We start from the raw sequence: 23,344 nt of genomic DNA, 5'->3' as shown, positions 1-23,344 counted from the left end.
CCTGGAGTTCTGCAGAGAACAGGTTAGCGTCATGTTGTAGGAATCTGAGGAAGGGCTGTGAAGCAATGCTGGAGGTGAGGAATTATTGGAAGGCTTGTACGGAATGATTTTGTGATAGTGGTGGTGAATCAAGTTGGGAGTGTGTTTGGAACTGTTCAAGGCAGGGTCCAACGTCAGGTTTCCTGATGGAAAGGTTTTGAGATTGAGTTGCAAAGTGATATTTACAGTTGACATTATGTGTGAAGGATAGTAGGTCCTTCACCACAGCAGCATGATTGAACGGACATTTAGAGATGAAAGTGAGACCCTTGGATAATACAGACAATTCAGGAGGGGAGAGTGCTATAAAAAAGAGACTGAGAACACTGTGTGGTGAAACATGCGGCTGTAGCGTTTGAGAGATACGGTGGTGAGCGAGTCTGCCGGGACTTCCCCAGTTCACTGCTGGTAGCACCAAGTCACCATAATGCGTCTGTGCATAGCACACCAGTATTACACCATAATTAAGAATGAAATTAAAAGCTAAGGTTGCTTTTTCAAAATCTGTCAACATATGCTTTAGTGTAATAACATTTAAACCGTTAAGTATCAGATTGATTAGGTCAATATTTTACCTAAGTACATTGTTTTAAGAAAAAAAAAGTGGCACTATGTAACAAAGCTAGGAAGCCAGAAATTGGTCATAAAGTGCAGATGTATGTCAAAATTAACTGGTTCAAGTCTCAATGTGACTAAACCAATATTTTGGTCAGAATCAACATTTTTAAGAAAAATTGAAGGCACTAAATATTAGGCTTAGAAGTGTGAAAATTTGTATGATGCTACAGTTCATCATAAAAATAATAACTACATGACCATATTAAGCTACCTCTAATAGTTTTCGAGTAATTTACTGAAAACTAAATTTGGTACAAAAACTTCCTTATTTGTAGTAGATTAAGCATCTGTTATATTAATGACAGAGAGTTTTGGTTACAGAATGTGATGAAACCTATTAAATAATACAGCTATAACACATTTTAGGACCTTGATGTTAATAACAACCAATACCATGTCTCTTAAAGTTGTAGTTCCGAGGTCATGTTCTACTGTCAGTTCCGTTATAAAAATTCTAGAAGGCAAAGTTTTAAATCAGGTGAGCTAAAACTTTTTCTGTGCTTTAACCAACTTACCTATATGTATACAAAAATTATGAAGACTCTAAATTGATTCATGACATTGTTATAAAATACTGTGTGTCTGAGAAAGCGGTTGTTTAGAGACTGCTACCGTGGGCATAGGACAGATGACAGCAGGTGTTCCCTTGACTGTCCACTGCGCCACATATATAAATACAGCTCAAGAGGCAAGACTAAGCTTCACTTCACACCCAGTCACCATCAGATCCACATCAGTCAAACGCCGGAACGCATGCTGCCTTGGATGGCGTCAGAGGCAGACTGTTACAAAATGCTTATTTTCAGTAATAATAAATAGTGAACTCACGAGAACTGTACACCATCCTGGATCGCTAACATTTTGCAAAAGTAATTGTTAATGTGTCGCCTGTAATGTTAACAAATCTACGTGGCACGTGATGACCATTATTTTACACTTTAGTGGTGAGCATTTATTTTGATTATCAGTAGTCAGGGTGAAAGACAATTTAGTACGAACTTACCGTAGAAGTCACCTCTTAACTGCTCATAGTGCTGTTTAGGATAGAGAGAGATTTACTGTCAGTATGAACATAAGGAATATTACAATGCTGTGCATGTGAAACTTTACCAAATATATGCATCAATTAGAACTCAAACCTTCATTTATAATCATCCTTCTGAGCAAATAGAGAATAGAAACGTTTCTTTCAGTGGGCTGGACAAGAATGTGGACTTGCAGACTGGGAACTACAGTCAGTATGTTCTCTATCACTTTCTGGCTCACCACAGAAATAGTTGCCAGGATCTCGTAAAAGACAGTGAACAATAGTTACAACAATTCCAATTTCCCCTCCTATGACTAATGATTGTTAATATGATAGTCAACCTACCACCCCACAGCTGTACTTTTGTGACTGGTTCTTGTGATGATGAGTTGTTACAGGTCTGGGACACCCTGGTGAAGGCTGTGGGATGTTAAGGAGGTTAGCCAACCTCAGTTTGTAGGTGAGGAGTGGAACAGAAATTAGCAGATGACGCATATATGTTACAGATTACCCAGGTAAGTGCAAGAGATTACTGTATTTGAAACTGTTTCTGGATGTAATCCTACTCTACACCAGACTCTTTTACAGAGACTTTCAATGTTAGGCCTGTGGGATTAACTCCAAGCAGGTTTTAGGAAACAGAATGTGGGACCCTAATTTTGATAGTGCAAAAGTATGTTTTCTAAAAGAATGGATGTAACATGTGAGGGGATTCATCATGGCAAGAGAGACAGTCTGGAATGTTAGAAATAGTGGAACTGGCAAGACAGGGAAGCAGAGGTGGAAAAAGATAGAAAAATGGAAGAAAAGCAAGGAAAAAATTCAGAGAACAGACAATGGTTGAAAAGGTGAAATGAGTGGACAAAAATGTCTCGCCAGAGAAGTGATTTATATGAAATGAAAAAACGCTTGGAAAAGTTAAAAATCGATAGGAAAAGTTGTGAAAAGAGGCAAAATTTTAAAAACTGGGAAAACAGAAAGAGAAACTCATATGTGCCAACCTTTACACAGGTCACTTGGAGAGAGAGGGGGGGGGGGGGGGGGCGGCTTTCCTGGGATCCATAGCCCTTCAGCCCCTGGTTTGGTTTAGACACATTAATGACATCTTTGCCATATGGACTCACCAAAGGCCAGCTACACTCTTCTGCCCACATTAAACCTACTAACAAGCGACAGTACTTACATTTTGACAATTGTCATCCTTTCCACATCAAACATTCCCTCCCAAACAGACTTGACAATTGACACAAATGTGTTAATTTGGATGCAGACTCTTTAGAGCAATACAGCACCATTCTCATCTCAGCCTTTGCTATACATAATTACCCCACCAGCCTAGTTCAAAAGCAGATTTCTTGGGCCACTGCACTGAATCATTGTACTGCTCATCCCCCCAAGAAACAACTTTGGAGAACACCACTTCTCACTCAGTATTGTTCTGGTCTTGAGTGTATTAATCAGCTACAACTAGGCCATGACTTCTTAAAAGCATGCCCTGAAATGAGATACATTCTGTCTAAGATTTTGCCCACCACACCTAGAATAGCTTTTCAACCCCCCCCCCCCCCTTCCTCCCACAATCTCTGCAATATCCTTGTCACACCCAGACCCTATGTTCCTTCTGCACCAACCTGTAAGAGCAAAAATATATACTACCAAAGGGGGAGCCACCTGTGAAATGGCACGTCATATACCATCTGTTATGTAAACACTGTTTGGCATTTTACATCAACTGATAACTATTTACATCAAGTTATCAGTTAGGACGAATGGGCATAGGAAGAGGATGTTTACTGGCAACACACAATATCCTGCTGCAGAGCATATTCTTCAACATGACAGTGCCTGTTTCACCGAACACACTATCTGGATTTTACCCACAGACACCAGCTTCTCAGAACTCTGCAGATGGGCACTAGCACTACAACATGTCCTTGGTTTGTGTCACCCACCTTCCTTTATTTGTGTTAATTCCTTCTGTATCAGCATTTCTTCACAGTAACTACTGCTTTCTTCACTCCATTTTAGTTTTCTGTATCTTTAATTTTCTTACCTATCTATTTTCACCGTCCCTCCTCCCACCTCTATTACATACAATAAACTTAGCTTTTCACTGTTATTAACCTGTGCACAATGTTTTAGCACTAATCTCTGTCTTGTATATTACCCTGTCTTCCACCTTTAAGCTCTCAGGTTTTCAAATCTCATCCGGTGCAGTCCCCAATAGTCAATCTTTCCTTCTCATTCTATCCAGTAAGTCTCCCCTGATCCGGGGTACTGGGTGATTTTTCTGAACTCTGTCACTTTTTCTAAACCTCTCCAGTTCCTTTCCCTTCACCCCTCTTCCTTCCCCTTCAACCCTTCTGTTGGTAGGAGGAGCCACTGGCTACGAAAGCTTGCATAGATAAAACCTTTTTTTTTTTTTTTTCATATGAGGATTCTCCTGCTGCCAGTTGGTGAGTAGATTTTTTTATTTATCTGTCCAATTACATTATATTGTCAGAAGTTGATTATTTTTGTTGTTACACATTTCAAATAGCTTCTCAGCTTAAATACTAATAAAGTACAATTTAAGAGGAACATACGGAATTTAATGGTAGTTAATTACTACCTCATTGATGAATTTCTTACTGGAATCAACTGCTGTACTTATTGTTAATAACATAACATAAATTAAAACTGTGTAATATCCGAATGTTACAGCTGCAATGCAGTACTGCAATCTGTGAAAGTATTATACACACCAAAATTTTTTTTTTTTACTATAATTAATTGCAAAAGCCTCAGAATTGTTTTATGTGTGTGGTAAATTTATTATTGAATAATGTATATGAAAACATATGTAATTTTTTTTTTTTACTTTTTCCGCATCTCTTAGGACCATTCCTGTCAGCAACAGTGAAAAGGGCACTATGCACTAGGTCAGTAGTTCGTGGATAAGTTGAGGATTTGGGTCTGATGGGAGGCATGCATTAGCAGTAGTAGTAGTAGTAGTAGTAGTAGTAGTAGTAGCCCATGTAGTCGTGATGACCACTGTGTTAGGATGGCAAAGGCGTCAGAGCATCTGCCTAGATTACATTAGATTCAGTTTTTGTTCCATAGACCCAAAAATGAGATGACTGCCATGGGTGTGGAACAAGTCAGAAAGTATAACGTATAACATTCGAATAGAATACTCACTACTTTGATCATTTGCAGGACATTGACAAACTATGTCAATATATTACAATAAACTGGATCTGCAAATATTTGCAGAAATAATACACTGTCAGAATGAAACACCGTTATGCACTTTTAATAAATTTATCATACACAAAATACATAATCCTGACTGTTGTGACAAAGTGCTGTCACAACTGAAATGACATTTTCACTTAAAATGGTCTAACAGTCCCTGTTAAGGTAGTCATCTATAGAGTAGAAGAAGTTGCCTATCAAAAATTCTTTCAAACTCTGTTTAACCTATCAAACAATGGAAAATCCAGGATGAAATGTAACAATATTGTGAAAAGGAAAGCTGCTACTCAACATATAGTAGAAATGCGTAGTCACAGATAGGCACAACAAAAAGACTGTCACAAATAATAGCTTTTGGACAGTAAGGCCTTCGTAAGAATTAGACAGCAAATACACACAAACAAGCTGCTTTTGCCTTAGTGTGTATGTATGTGATCACCGCCTAATTCTGACAAAGGTCTTACTGGCCGAAAGCTATTATTTGTTACAGTCTTTTCGTTGTGCCTACCTGTAGCTCAGCATCCCCGCTATATGGTGAGTAGCGACTTTCCTTTTCACAATATTGTTACAATCTGTTTCCCCTGCACTTTATTTGGAACCAAGTTTTTAATGGCTGCTGGCACTTTATGGAAAATGTGTGTTCCTGAATATTGGATACCTTTTTGGACCAAGGTAAGTGATTTTAGGTCTTAATATAAACTGGTCTTATTCCTAACATTGATACTATGAACTGAGCTATTGGTTGGAAATAGAGGCATATCACTTGCAACAAATTTCATTAAGGAATACACATACTGAGAAGCAGTGGTTAGAATACCAAGTTCCTTGAACAGTTTTCTACATGATGTTCTTGAGTTTACGCCACAAATGAGTCTTACTACACACTTTTGCATGCTAAAAACATTTACTCCATTTGATGAGTTCCCCAAAATATGATACCATATGACATAACAGAATGAAAGCAAGCAAAGTATTCAAGTTTTTTCATTTTTATACCTCCTACATCTGACATCATTCTCACTGAAAATACAGACTCGTTTGGGCGCTTCAGCAATTCTGTGGTATGCCTTTTCAACTGAATTTTTTATCGAGTTTTAATCCCAGAAATTTAACACTGTTGATCTCTTCGATCAGCATGTCTTCATAAGTTATACACATGCTGGAAGGAATCTCTTACAAGGTCTGAACTGCATACGCTGGGTCCTTTCAAAGTTTAATGACAGTAAATTAGCTTTCAACCATTTATCAATATCAATGAAAATTTTATTTGCAACCATTTCTAAATCTGTCCTTGACTTTTCATTTATTGCAATGTTTGTATCATCTAGGGGGAGGGGGGAGGGGGAAGCATCTGGCGAGTAACAGATGAGAGGTCTTTAATGTTCACAAAAAAAAGCTACTGACACAAAATGGAACCCTGAGGAACATCACATGTAATTAATTCCCAATCATATGAAGACCAACTGCTTACTCCAAAGGTATTTTACACTGACATCCTTTGTTTCCTGTCCGTTAGATAATACTCAAACCGTTTCGCAGCACTGCCGGTGACACCATAATATTCTAATCTCCTTAAGAGAATGCTCTGATTCACAGAGTCAAAGGCTTTTGGCAGGTCACAGAAAATGCCAGTAGCCTCTAATTTGTTGTTTAATGAATTAAGTACATTCTCACTGTATCTGTAAATAGCCTTCTCTAGATTGGAGTCCTTAAAGAACCCAAACAGTGACTTGGACAATATATTATTTGCAGGAAATGCTTAAGAAGACACTTGAACACAACCTTCAGAAATATTTTTGCAAAAGCCGGCAAAAGTGAAACTGGTTGATAGTTTCATAGTATCTCTTTCTCTCCCTTCTTGTAAAGAGGCTTAACTTCAGCATATTTTAGTCAGTGTGGAATTGTTCCACTGATAAGAAACTGATTACATAAATACCTTAAACCAGAATTCAAACTCACTTGATCCCTCATTCCTTAACTTTGTTGATGTGTTATAACCACTAGAATACTTTGATTTTAAGGATTTTATGATGGATGCTACTTCTCTGGGAGACATGAGTGTCATTTCTATTTTACTGAAGTTATTTATGAAGAATGGTCTCAGATATTCCATTGCACTATTTACTGAACCTTTTAAGCCCAACCTGTCAGTAACAAAGTACTTGTTTAAGAGGTTTGCAACACTACATGCACTAGTTACCATGCACTCATTTATTTTTTTACAGCTATCTGTTCCTCCTCCTTTTTGGTACCATTTCTCTCTGTCTTCACTATATCCCATGCAGTTTTTATTTTGTTACCTGATGTAATTATCTTTTTCTCTTAATAAAGCTGCTTAGATTTCTGGATTATTTGCTTCACATTTCGCAGTGTTCTTCATAATGCATTACAATGCCAACATTAGAGCTGTTCCTAGATAGCAGAAAAAGTCTCATTTTTGTCCCATATGATATCTTTATTCCTTGTGTAATCCATTGTTTGTTTTTAGACTTCTGTTTGATTTGAGTTACCTTTAGGGGAAAACAATTTTCAAAAGAGGAAGTAAATTTATTAATGAAAGCTTTGTATTTCGGGTCTGAAGGATTTAATTTTTTTTTACCCTGACAAGTTTCAACACTTAACACAAGATGCTGCACATTACGATCAGATAGCCCATTTGCTATTGGTTTTGTGTCAGACTTTTTTCCCTACATATTTCCACAAAGATATTATCAATACCAGTCTCAGAGATGCAAAGTTCACAGTATGAATTAAATTGAAGGACAGTGTTACTGACTGCAATAATTGTTCACTGGCAGAGATCTTCAATAAATCCACATTAAAATCACTAGCAATCACCATTTCCTTGTTTTTTACTGTGAGATGGGACAACAGAGCTTCCAGACTTTTTTATAATTGAATCCATTTTTTTTTAAAGCCATCGATATACACAGACAAATGTCCTTGTTCGTGCTTCACATTTGACATTTGTTCTGTGCACCGGTGAAGTTTCAAACCTTTCAGGCAGACGGCAGAGCTGTAGTACAGGGTCAAAATAGCATCTATGTACGACTCGAGTTACAAGCAGTGTGCTGTTATTGAATTCCTGTGTGCAGGAAAAGAAACCATGGTGAACATCCATAAACATGTTCAGTGTATGGCAATGCTGCAGTTGATAGGAGTATAGTTGGGCAATGGGTAAAGAAAGTTAAGGCTTCAGAAAATGTAGAAACAGAGCTCCATGATCAGTCACACTCCGGACGTCCTGTCACAGCCACTGTTCCACACATGCTGAATTGTGCGGATGACATTATTCATGCTGATCGGCATATCACAACTCGCCAATTGGTTCTACAGTTGTCAGTCAGCATTGGAAGTGCGCCTGCAATGGTTGAGGCTCTCGGATATTCAAAGAGGTGCTCACAATGGATTCCATGAATGCTCACAGCGGACCACAAGATTCACAGAAAAGCAATTTCATTTGAATTGTTGGAGCATTTTGAGACTGGCAGAGAGGCCTTTTTGAAGATGACAAGAGTGTCAGTCATGCAGTGAAAACATGGCTACGACTACAGGACAAGAGCTTTTACCAGCAAGGAATACATACTCTTCCACAACATTGGCTTAAGGCCATAGAATGTGATGGAGACTATGTAGAAAAACAGGTCATGGACAAGACATGTTGATGTATATTGTTGCCAAATTCTGACTCTTTACAACAAATATGTTATGAGAAAAAACAATGTGAGGCATTACTTATTGAACGACCCTCGTACTACTACTGTTGCACAAGCTTCTATGTGTTGCTCTGAGCAGAACCTATTAATATCAATATTCTTGAAACTAAAACAGGTTTTGACAAATGTGGCAACTCCTCCTTTCTCCATATTTTCTCTAAAGAAGTGAGAAGCTAACTAGAATCCTGTAACATTTAGTCAGCAGGAGACCCGGTTTCGAATCCAAGTCCAGCACAAATTTTCAACAATTTCTATTGATGTAAATCAATGCTCCCTAGCAGCTAAATGTCACTAATTTCTTTGTATCTGGATTCATTATGGCTGCAGGGTCAAAACGGTGTGTCTTCTTTCAGACATGTCCGATAAAACAGACACCACATATACAGACTAATATATATATGTTTACAAAACCTGTATTTCAGACAGAATGCAAAACAACTGCATTCCTCTGTTGTATTTCTGCTTAATGAACTTACATAGAGGATGGGAGGGGCTAGGACCTTTAAACAGTCTTATGCAGAACACATTTTCTTTCCTCAATTTGCAAGGCAAACAAAGTATTTTCCATGTCTACTGTACAGCACCATGCAGATTTGATATTAAGTAGATTTAGTAATATTTTTTAAATATAAAGTTATACTTCATGTGATGGATTATCTTATTATCAGTTATAATTATTCGCCTAAATTTAAGTTAGGAATTTGTGAGTAATTAATGGGCTGCAATGCATGAACATTTCCCACCCACTGCACCCTCTCTGATATATGGGTTCGATGATGAGTATGTAAGACTATGAGAAGATGAAAATATAAACTGAGAACATTGAACAAACCACAAACAAACACCAAAGAAATGAGGAAATGTATTAAACACCCGCTCACTTCAGACCATCTAAAAATGCACTGATACAATCAGCACATAGCAACACATGATGAAACATCTGCATATTCCAGAATGAGATTTTCACTCTGCAGCGGAGTGTGCGCTGATATGAAACTTCTTGGCAGATTAAAACTGTGTGCCCGACCGAGACTCGAACTCGGGACCTTTGCCTTTCGTGGGCAAGTGCTCTACCATCTGAGCTACCGAAGCACGACTCACAGCTTTACTTCTGCCAGTATCTTGTCTCCTACCTTCCAAACTTTACAGAAGCTCTTCTGTGAAGCTTGCAGAACTAGCACTCCCGAAAGAAAGGATATAGCGGAGACATGGCTTAGCCACAGCCTGGGGGATGTTTCCAGAATGAGATTTTCACTTTGCAGCGGAGTGTGCGCTCATATGAAACTTCCTGGCAGATTAAAACTGTGTGCCCGACCGAGACTCGAACTCGGGACCTTTGCCTTTTGCGGGCAAGTGCTCTACCATCTGAGCTACCGAAGGTTCGCAGAAGAGCTTTGGTAAAGTTTGGAAGGTAGGAGACGAGATACTGGCAGAAGTAAAGCTGTGAGTACCGGATGTGAGTTGTGCTTTGGTAGCTCAGATGGTAGAGCACTTGCCCGCAAAAGGCAAAGGTCCCGAGTTCGAGTCTCGGTCGGGCACACAGTTTTAATCTGCCAGAAAGTTTCATCTGCATATTGTCTTGCCCTTGAAAAACTGTAGCAGTACTAAAGAAATTATGCCACTTGTACACAGTTGAAGTTTTTTTTTTTTCAAATTTTATGTACCTAATGCTCTCCACCAAGCATCAGGTTTGTGTTTTCCACAGCCATTCAATTTATGTTTCACAGCAGCAGGAGGGAGTTTGGAAGATGTTGATCCACGCAACATCAATATGTATTTCGCAAGGCCAAATCTGCCTGACATGGCGTCCACTGCTCCCATTAACATATGTGCCTCTTTGGCCACTTCTATAGTGCCATCTGTCTCAAGGCCATCGTACTGATTGTTGTTGCCTGGTATTTTCCTGGGAAAAATATAGTGGAACAATGTTAACAAAATGAGACAAAAAATGCTGAATAACTAATGATATAACAGACTTAACAGTCCCTTGGTGACAACAACTTAGGATAATAACCTTTATCTACAAACAATTAACCACCTTATTTATGACTTGAAAAGAGTGGGATACAATCATCACAACAAATAACACTAAAATTGCATGGTAACAGTTAGAGGAAGAGTCAACCTACCTGCGAATGCAGTTATCACAGCACACACTAGAATCAATGCTTAATGCTTCAGATGAGTTATCCTGGAAATGTGAAAGGAGCAGCTTTCGTCTACAGTCTGTAGAGTACAAGTACCTCTCCATTTCCTGTGCCATGTGGAGTCGATGTTTCTGGTTCTCTCCACTGATGCCCATTAAGAGAGATCTGTTTAGAAAAACAAACTTCACTAAACCAAAAGACATAACAAAAGCAAAATCCTTGAGAAAACTTAAAACTATCAAGTAGCAGAATGGCTACGTAATGGTTTCCTTCAGGTAGTGAAATTGTGAGTACTGGAAGTAGATACATTTAAAAGAAGAAAACGTAACACCCAGCTTAAGAAACTCAGATCTTTCCCTGGAAAAGAAAAGAGGATAGGTTGGAGAAAGTTGGAAAGAGAGGACAAGTTATGCATAAAAAAGTTTAGATGGATGATGTGTACAGAATAAGGAGAGAGAAAGATTAAAGGCACACAGTAGAAGGTCAAAGATAGTACAATGGTAGGCACTGTGCCCTATGACTGAGGGGCGGAGGCAGTGCGAGGGCGGCGGAGAGAGGCAGAGGCAGCGTGAGGGCGGAGGCAGCGCGAGGGCGGCAGGGTGGGAGTGGGGTTGCAGGCAACCGGAGGGCGACAGAGGGGCGCAGGCAACCGGAGGGCGACAGAGGGGCGCAGGCAACCAGAGGGCGACAGAGGGGTGCAGGCAACCGGACGGCGACAGAGGGGCAGAGGCTGTGGTAGGGTGATGGGGATCGGAAGAGAGGAGGCAGTGAGTGAGGTTTGGAGGCAGTAGAAGACTAGACAAACATATTTGGAGGGAAAGAGAAAGGGGCAAGGTTTATAGGCAGGTTGAGGGTGAGGGAAGGAAAGAGGGAGGGAGGGAGGGAGGGAGGGAGGGAGGGAGGGGACTGGGAAATGAATAGTAGAGTGATTCTAGCAATGAAGACAAAACAGGTGCACTTGTTAACAGAGCTAAACCCAGTAAAGTGGTATGATCAAGCACAGGCCAAGTTCAACAAAACTAGAAATGGATGGGATGGTTCAAGTGAAATGCATTCTGTAGTCACTCCTGAGGTTCCTAGAACCATATCATACAGCATGCACAGGATCTTGCTTGTATGGTTAAAAATAAGGGGGATAAAATATATGATAATTTTTTGGAGAGCAACACACACAACCTTATTTGACAAAATCATTATATTGCATTTTTTTCTGATGGGCACCTAAACTGATATTGGTTTTGTACCATCCTTTTACCAAAGAAAAAAGTTCCATTCATTTCAGTTTAAACTGGAAGTAAAAGAGGATGCCTGTGTGTGCCACAGAGCAACATACAATGTGGATGCATGTAACTTTGCAACTGCCATTCTCCTAAGTGTCATGTGGTAAGATTATGCTCATTACCTTGGTAGTAGGAGCCTGGGAGGCAGAAGGTTCCTCTGCATCCGTTTATTTGCTTAGCCAGTTTAGTACTGGTCATTCCTACATAAAAAGGATTGGAGTGAATACATGTTAGTTGTCAAACAACAACATCTGTTTCACATGTTGATCCACCTTTGAAGTACAATTTGCTAATGTTGGGACTGAAATATGTAGTAGTGGGTGAACAGGGAAGGAAGTTCTCATAACGACAGTGATTGTAGGGGTAGGATCTTACAGTAAGGATGTTCTAGGAACATTATATGGTTTGGCAAGGATGATCTGGAGGTTAGGAGGGCAATGAAAGGAGACAGTCGACCACAAGGGCAATGACAAGAGACAATGGTCCTTATGGGAGGAATCTTGGGGAATGAGGATGAGGGCACTGCAAGTGCATGCCTTTTTTATATGGAGTCCACTCAGCTGTGTCGTGAGAGAGAAAGGGTGAATACACATCACACAGCTTGGCGAAAGTTGTGGAAGATGATCAGCACTACCTTGACTAATGACACAGTCACTTGCACGGCTTTCATAGTAGGTAGCACATGGATATGCAAAGGGCACAAAGCTCCAGTGTGTGCAGGCTTCATGCTCTTCCATAGGACACATGCTATGTTGTGGCATAGCTAACAGCCATGCTTCCTTATCCACTGGAACTGGGCACATTCCTATTTGCCACATTTCACGAGTGATAGCCAAGTGAAAGCAACTGATGCTGTGCCACATGGATAGTGAGTAATGGGGAAAGGGTGCCGCACACTTGGCTTCACCACACAGATGCACTGCTCTAGTGAGGTGGTCCTCACAGGGCTTTTACTTGAGAGTGATGTATTGAGACATTTAGGGCTTTACTGCTACTCAGTCACAAGAGGAGCAACATTAACAGAGTGGCTTTCGATTTAGAAATGAATGAAGTGAAGAAGTGAATTTGAGTAGGGAAAACGGGTAAAGGTCTTGCAGAAAGTGGAGCAGTTCTCCTTCAAAATTAGTATAGTCAAGATGTCATCATGATTCAACTCACTGAGAATGCAACAGCAGTGATGCACACCCTGTGACATACCTACAGTTGTACATGAGTACATTTCTAAGAGCTTCAGTCACATGTATCTGTTTTGTAGGTTCTTTTATGATCACCATCTTTTACAAATCAGTAACAGAATACCCCTCCTTTAGCAGAAGGTGTAAGATTGTCATTCTTTCACCAATATGACTGAAGGCCTTAGACAATTTGCAATGAGAGATAGCCACAAAAAGAATGATCTGCCAGTGCTCTGTCTGAACATCATCTCAGAGCAACACCAACAGAACACTTAATGATATCCTGCACACTTGTGGCTCACTGTAGTGAAAGCTCTGTAATATGTCCCACAATTCATGCAGGTGTTGTCTGTGACTGCAGAAGGGGTTAATTAGAAGAATTACGTACACCAAGCAATGGTCTCTGATAACAGACCACTTCACATGTTCCACTTCACCTCTTCCTATAAACTCAACAACACTCATTATCTTCGTCACTTCCAATTCACCAGTCACCTTACAGCTCAAAAGTCAAGGTATGTATGGAAAATGACAGTGATGTGGTAGTTACAACCTCTGATAGTATCTTTAAAGAAACACCAGTAAATGAGAAGAACCTGGATAAATTTTATGCAGTTGCCAGCTACTTACAGGACCAGGAGCTGCCCTCTGCATTGCAGCATGCATTCTCAGTGAAGGACCCGGCACTTGCCTGCAGCTATGGCCACTACTCCAAATACAGAATCAGCACCATCCTACATGTAAGGTCCCAGTTTCGTCTGTGTGCTTTATATGCCTAGTTTCAGCTATTTTTGTTTTTATGTATACCTCCACAAGTACTTTTGTGCAGCATTACTAATTTTAAAAAATGTTAAGAAGAGTACATTTTTTCCCAATTTAAGAGATACGATTAGAATAGACACTTACAGAATGTGCGTTTTCTTTTACAGTCATGATACGAACACAAGGGCACTTTTTCAATCAGCTGAGTAGTAGGAAATATAAGCACTGTATGTAATTTTCATCTGGGGAAGTGATAGACAGGTTGAAACAAAGACAATGAGTAATACACAAATATATAACTCTAGCTTTGAGAGCCCATTCCAAGTATTGGCCCTGATTCATTTACCACTTTCTGTTTTATTCTGCATTTTATTTCAAATGTTTTGCTCTGCATAGAAAGAGTATCAGTATTGAGGCCATGGAAACATTAACAGTTTCTTAAGATTTCAGAATACAGCTGCTTTCAATTCATATGTATGTTTAATGTTTCGAGATCATCATGACAGACTATAACAAGTTGTATTGCTAACCGGTTAAGCTGGAAGTCTGAGTTCTGAAAAAAGCAGTGGCATTTGGATGGTTCTCCGTCTCTCCCAGCACGTCCCACTTCCTGGTAAAATGACTCTATGTCCTTAGGAGCACCATAATGAATTACATTTCTGACATCTGTTGAAAAAATTATAAACAAATAAATTACATTTATAGTTAAATATAACACACAAAACATAAAATGTAAAGCACACAGATAGACAGAGATGGAAAAGAGAATGGTGGAAAAGAGATAGACAGACAGACAGAGAGAAAGAAAGAAAGAGAGAGGAAAATACTACTCACCAGGTTTGTTGATCCCCATTCCAAATGCTACAGTAGCTATAACAGCTTGCAACTTATCATTAATGAAATCTGTGTGAATCCGTTTCCTTGTCTCCAATGATAAGCCTGCATGGTATACTCCACAACTTAGACCTTCAGCTAAAAGATTGAGGCAAAGATAGTATTTGTATTGGTACACTTTTACACAGGTTTTGTAGGTGAATTAAAATATATTAAATTATGATGATGATGATTATTATTATCATCACCACCATCATCATCATCATCATCATCATCATCATCATCATCTAGTAATATATATGATGATGACTGTATTTACAACGTGATTCTGAAAAGACTTTAGAAACTTACTTACACACAGAATTTTATCGAGATGGCTTATAAACATGGCAGAGGTGTCAATTGGTACTAAAATACTGAAAGTCTCATTCCATACATTCACTTTCACTTTGGCTCAGTGTGGCTGCCATTGGCCATACACCAAAGTCCATCTGATGTCACTACTGCAATGTTAGTCTGTGTGGGTTCATTCGTGGCGCACAGTGTGTTGATTTCCTGGGACTGCAAACAAAACTAACTCCCCCACCCCAACTCACTCACTCACTCACTCACTCTCTCTCTCCCGACAACAGCCTGAGAAACTTGGAGACTTGTAGGTGACCTGGAGATTTGTTTTGTCGAATTTTACAACCAGTTTGAATGAAATTCTGCTGCCAGGAGTAAATCATAGGCCAACTAGGAGCTTGCTTATAGTAACTGGTACAGAATTTAAATTTCCCTTGTAGCTAACTTTGTTTCTTTCATCCAAAACATGTAACAAGCTTGTTCAGATCCAGTGAAGTCTGCCACTTTGATTTTAAATTTTATGTCTTTACTAGTGGCAGGACTCAGTACTACAACAATAAGTCAATGAAAATTTTGTTACAAGATGACACCTTAACTACATGTCTAAGTTGTATCATTAACATTCTGTATGTAAGGGGAGTTATAAAGTCCTTTTAGAATCATCCTATATTCACTGCTCAAAACAATTTAGAGTGACAAGAATCTGACCGAGTGTACCATGTACATAGTCTGTGATTAAGATAAATACTGCTGATCTTAAGTCTTCTGACATTTTTAATAATGAAAACAATCCTCCACAACATGTTTGAAACCCACGACTTTGTGGCACTATTGAAAAGTATCATGCTATGCCTAAGAGTGAAATAGACGAGCAATGTCTCACTCTGTTATCTAGTGGGTGTAAGCAATAAGGTTGTCTCTATACTATTTATGTATGCTTAATCAGTTAACATGAGGCATCTGGCTGAGGTAGAATGTGTTTGGGCAGTGACATTACTGCAGAAAGTTTGGACTATTCGTGCAGTGTGTACAGAGCTTAATGTGGCTTCATCCATTGTTTGGAGGTTTTGGAAAAACATTGGCCAGACATGACGACTATGTGGTTAATTGTTCCCTCCGCCAGCACACTACGACTCCCCAGCATCTACAAAATGATCTAAGAGCAGCAACTGGTTGCAGTGTCAGTGACCAAACAACACTCAACAGACTCCGAGAGGTTGGCTTAAAATCAACAAGACCTCACCATACCCCTTGGTTAACTATTCAGCCCATGAGAGATTTACTTCAATTTGCTGAGAAACATAAGCAAGGGCAGCTGCATCACTGGTGCAATGTACTGTTTACGGACAAGTTTTGCTTTCATTTAAAACAGGATGTATATGTGGATATCATCATGGTGAATGTTATAATGAAGCAGCAGTCCAGGAAATGGAAATATTTGGCTGCAGCTCATTCATGGAGGGGGATGGCATCACAAGTGATGGCCAATTAGATCTTCAGACACTCAGAGACCAACTTGACGCTCAGAGGACTTCAACAAGATTGTACTGGGTCATGTTATACCAACTGCAATTGTAATGGATCCCCAATTTCTCTTGCAATAAGACAACGTGAGGGCAAATTCAGCAGTAGTCACCGCGGAAATGTTACAGGAGCTTGTGATTCAAACATTAGACTGGCCTGCTCTGAGCCCTGACCTCAGTCCTATTGAGCATTTATGTGAAATGCTGGACAGTCCACTTTGAGCATGTCCTGTAGCAATTCAGTCTCTTGAACAGCTCACAGAGATCCTTATTAAGGAGAGGAAAACAATTCCACAAAAAAATGTTTGCAGATTTATCAGGAGCATGCCCTGAAGATGTGAGGGAGTGATATGAGCAAATGGAGAGCCTACCATATATTGAAATGTTCCTTTTTGGGGAATGAGACCGACCACATAATAAAATTTGCCGACACGGAAGTTCTGGCTGTAGAGAAGCACTATCACACACGCTTGTTCAGAGAAGCTGTAGAAATACAAAAACACGCGAACAGTTTGAATAAGAAAGACGAAAGTCTTAAGGTAAACGGATCCTGGCTTCCTGTACTGCAGTGAACGACCGTCGCAGGTAGCAAGACGAGAACCGCACCGGAAATGACCGCGGAGAAGCCCTCGGACGTTGGCGCGCCAGGTACATATAGTCTGCGGCCGCGAGCTGGGCTCCAGTTCACCACTGGCAATGGAGGGTGAAGCTTTGACAACGCCAGCCACTCGTACTGGCAAAACGTCAGTAAAATCATTAGATGAACGTCGGCCGAAGAACCGGAGCCAGAAGCCAATAGGCAGTTTGTCAACAAGTGGCCACGAAAGCCTTAACAATTTTGTATTTTTGGGTAGTGTCTGACTGTACTTTTTGCTTCAGCTTCAGACAAAATTTGCCAAAGTTTTGGCTGAAGCCAAAGGTTTCTAGGAAGTGCCAAAATTGAACCAACTGTTAGAACTGTGGAATGGGCTCCCGATTGTGAAATTGCAACCCCCCCCCCCCCCCCCCCCCCCCACCGCATACTTCGTCCATACTGTGTTGTGTCAGTTGGCCGCCACCGCCAGTACATACCAATTCATACGCGAATTAGATTATCTACTTTGATATTTTGTCATATGGTTGTGAAAATTTTTATCTGACCGAAAGAAAGAGAAGGATGAGTTCGTGAATAGCAGTATACCCTGGAAAGTTTTTCTGGTTCCCTCAGTTCTTCTCTGAGCTCATTGGCAGAATCTGGAATGTTCAATATCTCTAAGCACTGCTGCCAATGAAAGCAATTGGCAGTGCGCAACACTATAATGAACAGAGTTCTATGCACAGTTTTGCTATACCTGGCCTCATATCCCCCTCAGCTCAGGGAACTAGAAAAGCTTTATAAGGTATATTTGTTAGGTTTATATGCATGCAATCTTGAAGTTGGACATGTTCATTTCGATGGTTTTAACATGCATCATATTTGCTTGTTATCAGCAACTATGACAAAGAAGGAATAATATTTAAAAGACTGTGTGTGTCTTCCTTTCGGAATTTTTTAAAAACAAATCTCAAAAAGTACCCTGTTTAACCTTTACCAGAAAAAGAAACATTAGTATTTATACTGTTCCAATTTTTCACAAGGCTAATGTGAGGAACAAGCAATGGGATAAGGTTAGATTATGGAGAAGCATTTTGCATGAGGGTTGTTTTTTTATTAACTGATCTCAAAAAGGACTCTGCCTAATCTCTACTAGAAAATATACAGACAGATATTCTACATGTTACGACTTTTCATGTGGTTGGCACTTGTTGGCACTCGACATTCACAGGTCTTTGATATATATAGCATGCACAGAGGCATACACTGACATCAAGAACTCCACAATTACTCATTTTTATTTACAATTCATTAGTTAGTTGTGTTTCAATTTAAGTTCAAAGATATTTGTATCTTGCTGTTCACCCTGACACTAAAGAAACAATGATTTGTGCTGCTTTTTCGAATCATAATTTTCCATTTATTTCATCATATGTTCATCACTATTCTGCAATTGTTAGCAGGCTCTATATTCTATTTAATTACTGAAAATAAATGTATTTGTATGTACAAGCTGTTCAAAATATTCTTCTTGTGTCCCTTTACATTTATGTATTGAAAAGTTAGGATCTTAACATCATTGTTCTCTTCAGGAATGAAGAGTCTTAAGTCCTAATACGACAAGTCATCTGCAAACTAATGAAAAAAAAAATGTTAATTTTAAACCTAAGAGCATTTATTTGGTTAGAAGAGGGCTTGTATCTGACAAATACTTGTTTTGTTGCATGTTCCACTGCTCTATATAATTCTAGAACCAAAATATGATGTTCTGTTTTTCTTCATCTTTACATAGTTATGCGTCAAAGATTGTAGATGCTCAGATATTACAACATTTTATTAAGTCAGATTGTTTGAGCAGTAGGTAAAATGGCTTATTTGTTCGCCTCACATATTTTATTTTTGAGGGCCAGTGTATTTGTTTCAACATTGCTGGCTGCTGTTTGTGGAAATTTTAGGACAAACAATAAATTTGCAAGACATACAGGCACCTCCTGCCACAACAGACAGTCCAGAAAAGTAATAACAAAAAGTTATATACGTTATGAAAGTAAATTTATAATTTTAGAGATGTTGAAGCAGCACACAAGATTTTCCGCTTTTCGTTCTAATAAGAATAACTTAGCAATTGTGAATTATCTTGTCTTTATTAATCTGTATTTGACTGTAAAATGTGCTAATAAAATTAGTGGAATATCCATTTTGTACACCACATTCACTTATGTGAAACGAAAGTAGGGAAACCCTTGTGATCAACCAATATGGTCGGAAGCACTGTGACCACCTAATCGGCTGACAATAGCGACTGATGTCTGTCAAAAATAATCTGAAGACCAATGTCGGCTGCACTGTGAACATACCCTTATACATGCAAGGATTATTTTTTTAATTAATAAAAAGTTCATATTCGTCGCCTCGCATATCTAGCGGTTCACGTTCCAAACAACTAAGCCAAGCGGTTGTGGGTTCAAATCCCGGGGGTAAATATGGGTGTAATGAGCACAAGCATTTATACCAGTAGCATAGATTTCTCTATGTATTTAAGTATGTTTATTATGCTGTCTAGTCACCACAGTACAAGCTTCAGCTTAGTTTGGGGCCAGTGATGGTTGGTGTGATTGTTGAAAGATTTATTTATTTATTTATTTATTGTCTTCTCTTTCAGGTACATAATCGCTTCTGTGAGACTAAATGCCATCTGGGAACATTTTTGGAAAAACAAATGTAAAGCAATTTGTAAAGTATGTAGTGGATCACTATCCCTTGGTAGTGATTTACCACGAAAACAGATCATTACAAACATTTAAAAAAATCATTTAGCCAGAGGCATTTAACTTTTCGCAAGACAATAAGGTAGTCAAACATTCTACTTTACCAGATATAATTGAGAAAAAAGTAGCTCCGCTTTGGCCTGATAAACATCCAATACTGTTGCAAATCGATAAAGGTATTATGGAACTCACTATTGATGACATTCTGCCACACGATGTTGTTAAGGGAGATGCATTTCATAGGCTCAATTTGATTGACCCTGACACACTATCCAGATACAGGAAAAAGTCTGAGAAATACTTGAGAAAGACTTTAATGCCAGCAATGTACAATAACATAAAAGGTAAAATTGTACAGTTTTTAGAAAAGGCTGAATGGGTACGCTTTATCACTGGCATAAGGAGCAATCCAGCAAAGACATGCTCAATGTTGAGTTTCACAGCCCACTTCATTAAAGGCCCCAAATGAAAAAGTTATACTGAAAGACAGCATCTTGGAACAAGGTTTCAGAGAAACTTAACCAAATTATTGTTGAATTTAATTCAACAAATAAAATGCGCATGGGTATCTGCGACAAGACTTTTAATACGCAAGCAGCCATGTGTTAAGGAAACTTTGCTTATATTGGATGTATAGCTCACACACTGCAGCTAGTTTTTCATTATGTTATATTAAAAGAAACTGCTGTAATTGATGTAGTAAAAAAAATTGTCACAAAATTGTAGGACATTTTAAAAGAAGTGAACAAGCTTCCTGATATTCAAACAAGTTTCAAGAAACATGCGACTTATCCAAACGCATTTTGATTCTTGATACCGAAAACCACTGGAACAACACTTATTTAATGTTGGAAAGACTCAGTGAACAAAAAACTGCTATCAGCCTATACATGGCAGAACGTGGTGGGATAATAGTCGCAACTGCAGAAGAATGGGAACAAATAAGCTACTGTATAATAATACTTAAGTGCTTTCATCAAGCAACACTTGACATTTCAAGCAGCTCTTCATCAGTATCTTCAAAACTCTAATAGATCTCCATTTTAAAATGAAGTATTTGACTAAAGATGGAACTGAAAACATGAAGACTGAAATACTATCATTTCTATGACAGAATGAGTCTCGGTCATGTCAAACAGCATGGGCTTAGATGTTCCTGTTCAATGTCAGATGCATCGTCAAAAAACTGATGATGATTTATGAGAGTCACACAACAAACTTATGTTGCCTGTCATAAGTGGTAACGAGCTGGATTTGAAAAGGCACATGTTTTTTAAAAGAACCTTTGCTTCTGGGGAATGCTGATATTTATGAATATTGAGCTTCTAGTCCATATACTTATCTGCGCCCAATTGCACTGAAATACTTATCTGCGCCTCTTACTAGTGTTCCTAGTGAACCACTGTTCAGTGTAGCAGGACAGATATATGCGGACAGACAATTAAACTTGATTGGTGAAAATGTAGATAATTACTATTCTTAGCTTACAACATGAGATTGTTTAACTTTGATTATTAATTATTTTTCATAGATAGGTATCAAATGGAAATTTAACATTAATTTGGCTATTATCATGTATTTTTCCCGTTGTAACTGTTCAAGTACTTTTTTAAGTAAATAAATATTATAAATGACTTTATTTCAAACTGTTGTTATTTCAAACAGGTTGCAAGATAACATTAATAATCTCATTTAATTGTTTACATTATATTTTTAAAAAGCCATTATCATATTCACATTTTGCCTATCTTGAATGGAATGTCTTGGGGCTATTAAAGCTTCGGCTTCAACTGAAGATTAGGGTGATAGCCGATTAACCGGCTTTGGCTTCAGCCAGAAACTGACCTCTGGTTGGACACTACTTCTGAGCATTATGTGACTTAAGTGAAGGAGTTTCCAATTTCGTTTACAACCCCAGAATACTGGGTAAGTGTTGTTCATTACTGCAGATCTGTTGCCCATGGGTGGTCAGACAACATGGGAGGGACTTTTTAGTATGAAAGGGACAACCGATGTCAAAACAGATGGCGGATTTGACACAGACGAGAGGTTTGGATGGAACCATCAGTGGAGTGGAGGTCAACTTCCAGAAAGATAGGATGCTGGGCTGAGGACCAGGCAAAGTGCATGGAATGGACGATTGTTAAGTCTATGGAGAACTGAAGATCAGGTATCATGGCCCTGGGTCCAAATCATGAAGGCATATCCTATGTACCCAAACCAGAGAAGGGGTTGTGAATTTTGAGAGGCTCGGAGGACTTCTTCTAGATTACCCATGAACATATTGGCACAGGAAGGTGCCAAGCAAGTGTCCGTTGCTGTGCTGTGGATTTGTTTGTATGTATATCATCTCATCAAAGGAGTAATAGTTCTCTGTAAGGACGCTTTTTTTCAGGTTTTGTGGGTGTAGTTGTGTGTAAGTATGCAGTTTATTAAGCATTTAAGGCACGAGGTACTTGGTTTGGAGTTGATAGGACACAGGGAGAGGTAGTACTTGATGACAGCAAGACCATGAGCATGGAGTATATAGATGTATAAGAAGATGATGTAAACAGTGACAAGTAAGGACCCAAGATGTAATGGGATGGGTACAGTTCACAGTTGGTGAAGGAACTGGTTTATGTCTTTGATATGGGAAACTAGCCTTCAGTGTTGGCCAAGAAGAACACAGAGTCTTTTGGCGGAAGCTCAGTAATCAGCAATAGTGGGGCATTCACCATTGTTCGGTTTATGGATTTTGGAAAGCATGTAGAAGGTGGATGTGCAAGAGATGGTTGGGGTGGGGAAGGAGATGGATTAAGGGCATGGATTCTAAGAGGGACCTAATGATTTGAGAAGAGATTGGAGGGTATGCTGGACTACTGGGATGGGATAACTGCGGCAGAGCTTGTAGGTGGAAGAGTCAGGCAGTTAGTTGTTCAATGCCTTCTGGCAGATAATCACTTTAGTGGAACACAACAGTGGTGGTACCTACATCTGCAAGAAGAATGATAAAAGCAGATTCCTCTTCTTTCTTCTATAGTGAGGTTCATGTTCATGGAAAGGGACCTAGGAAAGCAGAGTAAAGCAAAGTTGTGGGTAACTCAAACAATAGATAATTCAGGATGAATAACAATAATATGAAAAGATTGCTGGTCACCACAAACAGGAGGAATTGACTAGCAGAAAGTCACATTGAATAAATATGGCTGGATTTTATTAGCTAATATGCCAGCCTCGGTGGTCTAGCGGTTCTAGGCGCTCAGTCCGGAACCGCGGGACTGCTACGGTCGCAGGTTCGAATCCTGCCTCGGGCATGG

At 39.2% G+C, this 23,344-nt stretch overlaps 1 protein-coding gene across 1 annotated transcript in view; it reads right to left on the bottom strand.

The window, feature by feature from the left end:
• The window catches only part of LOC126354233 (Werner syndrome ATP-dependent helicase-like), a 225,398-nt gene that overhangs the window by 99,161 nt on the left and 102,893 nt on the right, over nt 1-23,344 (bottom strand). Inside the window, exons 7-10 of the mRNA XM_050003728.1 lie at nt 14,836-14,973; nt 14,532-14,667; nt 10,767-10,949; nt 10,302-10,540 (exon numbers count right to left, since the gene is read on the bottom strand). Coding sequence (XP_049859685.1) covers nt 10,302-10,540; nt 10,767-10,949; nt 14,532-14,667; nt 14,836-14,973 — 696 coding nt within the window. The remainder of the gene's footprint in view (nt 1-10,301; nt 10,541-10,766; nt 10,950-14,531; nt 14,668-14,835; nt 14,974-23,344) is intronic.

Source organism: Schistocerca gregaria, chromosome 3 (assembly GCF_023897955.1).
Source record: "Schistocerca gregaria isolate iqSchGreg1 chromosome 3, iqSchGreg1.2, whole genome shotgun sequence".
In the NCBI taxonomy this organism is placed as follows: domain Eukaryota; kingdom Metazoa; phylum Arthropoda; class Insecta; order Orthoptera; family Acrididae; genus Schistocerca; species Schistocerca gregaria.
This window is presented reverse-complemented; position numbering and strand designations above follow the sequence as displayed.